Raw genomic sequence first — 6183 nt, 5'->3', positions numbered from 1 at the left:
CAGAGGGTCGGAATAAAATATCTCACTGCTCCAATTCCTGGAATGTTGAATGTAGTAGGATTCCTAGAAATTTATTGCTTTTTTGTTTACAATTTGCACAGTTCTAATTCCGACATAAAATACATAAACACCATCCATTTTGCGCACACCGCCTAAACCCAATAATCAGCATAATGATGTCAGCTCGAAAACCATGCGTAAGTATCTTCGTTTGCATATACCATCGAATAATGTTCAAAGCACAGCGGCCTTATCTTCGATTTGCGTCTGTTTTTTATCCGTGCAAATATGGGTTTATTTACATTATCGAATATGTGTATATTGACCCAGTTTATTGAGAACTTACAGTCGATGACATTGACCCACATTCGATTTGTTTAGCGTTTTCTTAAAACCAAGTAGTAAGTATTTTTGAGATAAATCCCAGCAGTATTCGACTAGCTAAACCTTGTAGTGTTGCGAATCGAACAAACAACATAACTAAAGATAGAAACTATATGTTCGGTATAAAGCAAATTAAACTAACAAGATTTTCGGTGTAAAGTTAGCTATAGGTACCAACGATTCATATTCGGTTTTTGGATATTAAGAAAAGTTTATCCGATTTTTACAAATTTTAGAGAAGGGTTGACGTCGCTGTGGCCACTTTTCTGTTCATATCGTTGAATTGGAAGTGGATAAAGTAATATTCAATTTTGCACTTTGTCATGAATTGTTAAAGAGAAATAAATGTTTTTTCTACGTTATACTCGTATTGATAGAAGAAGGGATCATAACCACCTTTGCACCAGACTCGAACCAGAGTCAATTCTGTTGAATAAGGTGGTTGACCGGTTGTATTCACTGCGTTTTTTATAAACTCCTTCTAAATCATACTATTTAAAAAAAAATTGAGCTTTATAGGGATGAGTCCAGCAAGAACGCGTTTCATACCCAAAATATCTACCAAAATCATTCGAACGAACTCGCGAGAGATGTCGAGCTCTCTTGCCATCTCTCTAACACTTGCCTGATGTTTTTCAAGCTTACCATACCCTTAATTTTTTTTTAAATCTTCATTCATTTCATTTTTGAAGTGGTCGAAAGTCGTTCAGAACCAGGCAAGCTTTCAACGATCGCTCTATCGCCTTTGAAGGCTTTGTACCTACCACTCGTAGGCTTATGTTTTTGGTAACACTGAATCACCATAAGCCTTTGTCAACATTCGCACCGATTTCACACAAGAAATTTGGTTAGAAATACAAACTTTGAGAAAAATTCTTTGTTCGATATTTTTTTCCATCCTCTTGCAATCATTTTTAACCAAAGGCTGAAAAGCTTGTAATTCTAGTATTTCTAGTAATGAGGCAAAGACTCACGAGATAACTTTACATTACGAGAAGTTTGCAAAAACTGGGAGGAGGTAACGCTTCCTTTGACAATTCATCAAACACACTGCTTCTCAAACCTACCTGTAATTTTCCTTTGGACGTCGACCAGAGAAATCAAAAGACAAAGCTTTTCCTTATAGATTTTTATAATTAAATACAACATTTTTTATTTGCAGACATTTGCATTTTTTCCTTCTTTAGCTGCTGTCAAAGTAAACTGTTCTTTATATATAGGTATATTTAGTGTGTCATAAATACAAGTCAACCCACATGGGCATGAAGTTGCGAAACAAGTGGGCGATAAGCAATTGCCATTAATTAACTTAAAATTAAACCAAGAAAACTAAAAACTCATCATAAAAAGTAATATATAGGAAAAATACATTACAATACATTCAGTAATTACTCGAACGAGCGAATGAGTTGCATATGATGCATCCTCCTACTTTTCTCTGAACAGAACGATTGGCTCGAACGATCTTTGTTAAAGCTTAGTTTAGTTTAATTCGATATACTCACTGGAGTACATGAGTATATTACATACATATATAAATTTAAACAAAATATTTTAGTTATATTCGTATTATTAATAATATGCGCACACGTCCGATGGATGTGAGAACCTTCCTTAGGCTTAGACTAGGACACAACAGACTTGTCCGCCTTGGCAATCGGTGCCGGGTCGCTGTAGGTACTCGGCACAGGTGTTCATGCAGATGCCCAAATGCTGCTCACACGGTGCGGGCCTCAGTGGCACTACTCGGTATGCAAAATGCGAATATGACGTGATTGGGTTGATGCAGTGATGCAAGGTTTTCGGATGGATGTTGTCGATGAGCGTGGCGAATGAGTTCAGTCACGGAATGCATTCATTTCGGCGGAGGCGCGGTTGCGTTTGCGGCGAATGTTGAATGTTTTCGATTAGATTGCGTTAGAAAAAATCATCATCATAGGAATTTGTTGGATTTTGGATAGTGTGGTAACATAGTAGAAGGTGGTGGCAGGTGGAGGCGACAGTAAGGATAACAATGAAGAAGAATACAAATATTACAGTGGATTAGTGAGAGTGAAATACCGATTTTATTTGCTTTTGTTAGTATAGAATTTGTGTGGAGCCAACACAATGGAATTAAGTGTAGATATATATGTATATATATATAGTTTTTGTAGAGGAATTCAGTTTTTGGGAGTTTTTGTGTGATTTGTTTAGAGATTTTCAGGATTTACTGTCGAAAATTGTGTAAATGTTAGTTATGTCCCCATCAGCAGTGTAAGTGTGCACAATATACTTACGTTCATAGCAACATTCCACGCCACGGTGTTTGTTGGCTGGGCATAGTCCGCGATTCGTAGTCGGCTCCAAGCAATCGCTGTGGTGCACACACAAACCGCCAAGCAGGGCGCACTCACGGTCGGCCGGATAGACTTTCACTCCCTGTAACACTGAGGATTGAGAGAGAATTTATGTTAATAATTTTGCGCAAAATAGGGGCTAGTTCTTAATAGCAACATAAATAAATAATGGTACGCTATGTCGGAAAAAAACAAAAATGTTTACGTATTTTTTTCTAAAAGCAGCTTATAAGATGGTTAATTTCTCAACACTTAGTAAAACAAAAAATTTCGCTGTTGGTTGAATTAAAAAAAAATATCCAGTGACAAAGAATTAAATTAATAATAATCGATCCATAATTTATATTTCTTCAACCTTAGTCTTTCGTTACTTTTAACTTTTTTTGCATCTCTTAAAATTAAATTAATTTCAGTTTCACATCTTTTGTTTATTTTTCAACAATGAAATGCGGTAATTGCTTTTTACGCTAACGGTACACGTATGTATGCTTGTAAACAACAGTTGTGGCTACAGTTAAAAGGTGTTGACCCAATTTAGCCATACTTTGAAGTGCTGATCGTCGGTTACATGCTTGACTCAAGTGATCAACTTTTATTTTTTGCGATCTCAAACAATTAATATTATGCAATGTTTTTACTGCCGCATTATAAAGATGGATGTTAAATATATTTCACAGCATGATTTTCTTATAAAAAAATTTAATTATTTTTTGCTTAATTTTTTTTACAAAGTTTTTTAAACTATAAAATAATTTTTTTTGCTCAAACTTTTTTACATTTAAGTATTAAGGGTTTCCTAGTTTTAAAGTTTATAAAACATTGAAAATAAAAAAATATCTATTTTTAATTTAAATATTTTTTTTTTTTATTTAAATATTAACTTAAAATTTACATTTACAAAATTTATGAGACACTTAAAATGTAAATATTTTTTTTTAATTTAAGTTGTAATTAACTCATAATTTGGATTAATATTTGATTAGAAATACATTATAAAACTGTATGTAAATTTTGAAATTTTCATTCCTTACTATTTTTAATACATAATTGATAAATTTTATGAAAATAATAAATTTTATACTATAAGTGAATTATTTAAGTGTTAGTAATTAATGATTATTTGTGCCACTTCCAAGTATTTTTACTTCAATTATTTTTTGTACTTCTATTCAAACATTTTTAACAGTAAACCAACTTTATTGCAATAATATTTATTATTTTTAATTTTTTGATTATACAGAAATTGTTAAATCTCACTTTTCTCCAGATTTTTTATAAATTAAAGCAAAAAAATTGAAAATTTAAAAATATTAAAACTAAATTCACTGAAAAGCACTTCAATGTTCATATGTATATTATATATAAATTAATTATTTTTTAAACTTTAATGAAAAATATATAATTTTATGGTTATGTTAAAAATCAATACTTTCTTTCCAAATATATTATTTTTCCTCGCTCCTTTGAACTTTTTCATATAGTCAAATAGTTGTTAAGTGTTTTTAAAATTTATTAATTTTATTTTTAGTAAGTGCTTATAGTATTACAATTTTTTATTAAAATTATATTTGTTTAATGGAATGAATTGGCGATCGTTCCCAAATATTTGTTATGTTTCAAAAACAAAAAAATATGTTTGTAAAAACTCTTTCTCTGAGTAATTTTGAAGCAATCAGCTGTCCTATGTAACTTTTCTACTTTTTGATGTTATTTTTAATGAAAATTTTGCATTAAAATTACGAATTTTATTATACAGAGAAACTCCTTTAGTGAAATTCTTATTTAAAAAAATATTTACGAAATTAAAAGTCATGAAATTATAGTACGTTAATGAAAAAATACGTTTATATAAATGGAAAACAAAGTATCAGCCAAAAAAAATTTTAAACTTCCGCTGTCCAATATATCCAATATATAATCAATTTATAACCAAAACACACTTTATAAGTGGTTTATATAATATCGTGATGGAAACTTCATTTGTAAACTCGTGAATATAGATTTTATGTTATATTGCATTTTAGGTGACGATATACTAAAATTAAACATTTATTTAATTCAATTAAAAACAAGCGGTTAATCACATTTTTCTTGTTAAATTATGCTTATCACATTTGCTAGCTTCTCACGTATACAGACAGTTTCGTGCAATATATGGACTTGAGCTTTATTTCGATGTTCAAAGCACGATGTTTTCATAAAGCAGCGTCAAACTCAAAACGCAGAATATTTTTACAAAGCAAAAAAATGTCATTTAGATCACGAGTTTGCAGCTGATAATTGCTGAGAAACCTTCTGTTTTGAAAGCACAAATATTTTACTAATCGCGGAGATTAAACCAAGATTTTGTCGAATAATTTTTTATGCACTCGCCATTTGCTATATTATTTTTTTCAAATTACATAAAACTATGGAATGGGTTGAAGTGAGCACTCACAGTAGTATTCTGGCGCATTGTCGATCTCGTTATCATCCGTGCCGGCGCTGATGCCGTTTATCGGTATCTGTGCAATAAGTAGAACACTTAGCAGATATGAGAACACTTTGCAGGACATAATATTTTCTTTTGTTTATTTAATTTTGCTTATGGCTGAGCTTGGCAAACTGAAGCGCAACGCTCCTGGAGATACTTTGAAATGCACTTGACGAACGCAAAACTCGCAGGTTTCTATGCACTTGACACCGTAATTTATATCAGCTCGAATTTGAAGCTTTCTAATGTGATTACAATAACACTTAAAGTATGCACGATCTTCCAAAAATTTCAATTTCTATTTTTGCCACACTTGACGGCGCGCCAGCTCGTTCACAACTGAATGTTCTAAATTATGCGATGTTTCCTTTTAAACAAATCTCCAAATTAACAACAAACATTTAATTGCTCGCTAGTATTGAACGTTTTGTTTATGCGATAGTTGTGTGTGCGTGTGTTTGTTTGTGCACTATATATATATATGAATATTCACATGTATATCAGTTTGTGTGTGTGTGGACGCTGCTCTTTAATATTTTATTTGATTATTTATTGTTTAGCACAAATTTCTATTTTTTTATATTTATTTACGTTGCTCAGCGACTAAGAAAGAACGCTCTTTCGCGGTTCGTTGCAATTCGATGAATGAATTTCTTCTCAGTTCAAATGAATGGTAAATGTTGCCGCTGGCGCTTGGCACTCGCGCGATTCGCACAATTGGCGATCGCCAATGCCAAAGAGAGCGCCACTCTTGGGAGCGCATGGCACGAATTGCGCGAACACGGGTGCCTGTGTGTGTGCGTGTTTCGTGAACTCTTGCTCCTTTTCATGCTGGCTGAAGATCAACGAAAATCGCATTGAATTGATGAGTTATCAGTGTGAAATTAGCAAGTTATGCTGTTTTTGTTTTTCACAATCTTTTGCTTTCCTTCGGTTAGAGTTGCTTATTTAATTGCAAATGTCACAACAAATCGCGTGTGTGTTTTT

The 6183-nt window shown here is 32.3% G+C and overlaps 1 protein-coding gene across 1 annotated transcript; it reads right to left on the bottom strand.

Moving 5' to 3' along the window:
- Nucleotides 1-1498: 1498 nt before the first annotated feature.
- LOC105227697 (U-scoloptoxin(19)-Sm1a) lies at nucleotides 1499-5836 on the bottom strand. Its single transcript, XM_011207188.2, has 3 exons — nucleotides 5161-5836; nucleotides 2664-2813; nucleotides 1499-2126 (listed from the first exon to the last, which is right to left on the bottom strand). The coding sequence occupies exons 1-3, from the start codon at nucleotides 5276-5278 to the stop codon at nucleotides 2005-2007; spliced, it is 390 nt and encodes a 129-aa protein (XP_011205490.2). The 5' UTR covers nucleotides 5279-5836; the 3' UTR covers nucleotides 1499-2004.
- Between the last annotated feature and the right edge of the window lie 347 nt (nucleotides 5837-6183).

The sequence above is a fragment of the Bactrocera dorsalis genome, chromosome 3 (genome assembly GCF_023373825.1).
Source record: "Bactrocera dorsalis isolate Fly_Bdor chromosome 3, ASM2337382v1, whole genome shotgun sequence".
NCBI classification, from domain to species: domain Eukaryota; kingdom Metazoa; phylum Arthropoda; class Insecta; order Diptera; family Tephritidae; genus Bactrocera; species Bactrocera dorsalis.
The sequence above is the reverse complement of the archived record's forward strand: the minus strand, read 5'-3'. Positions and strand labels throughout refer to the sequence as shown.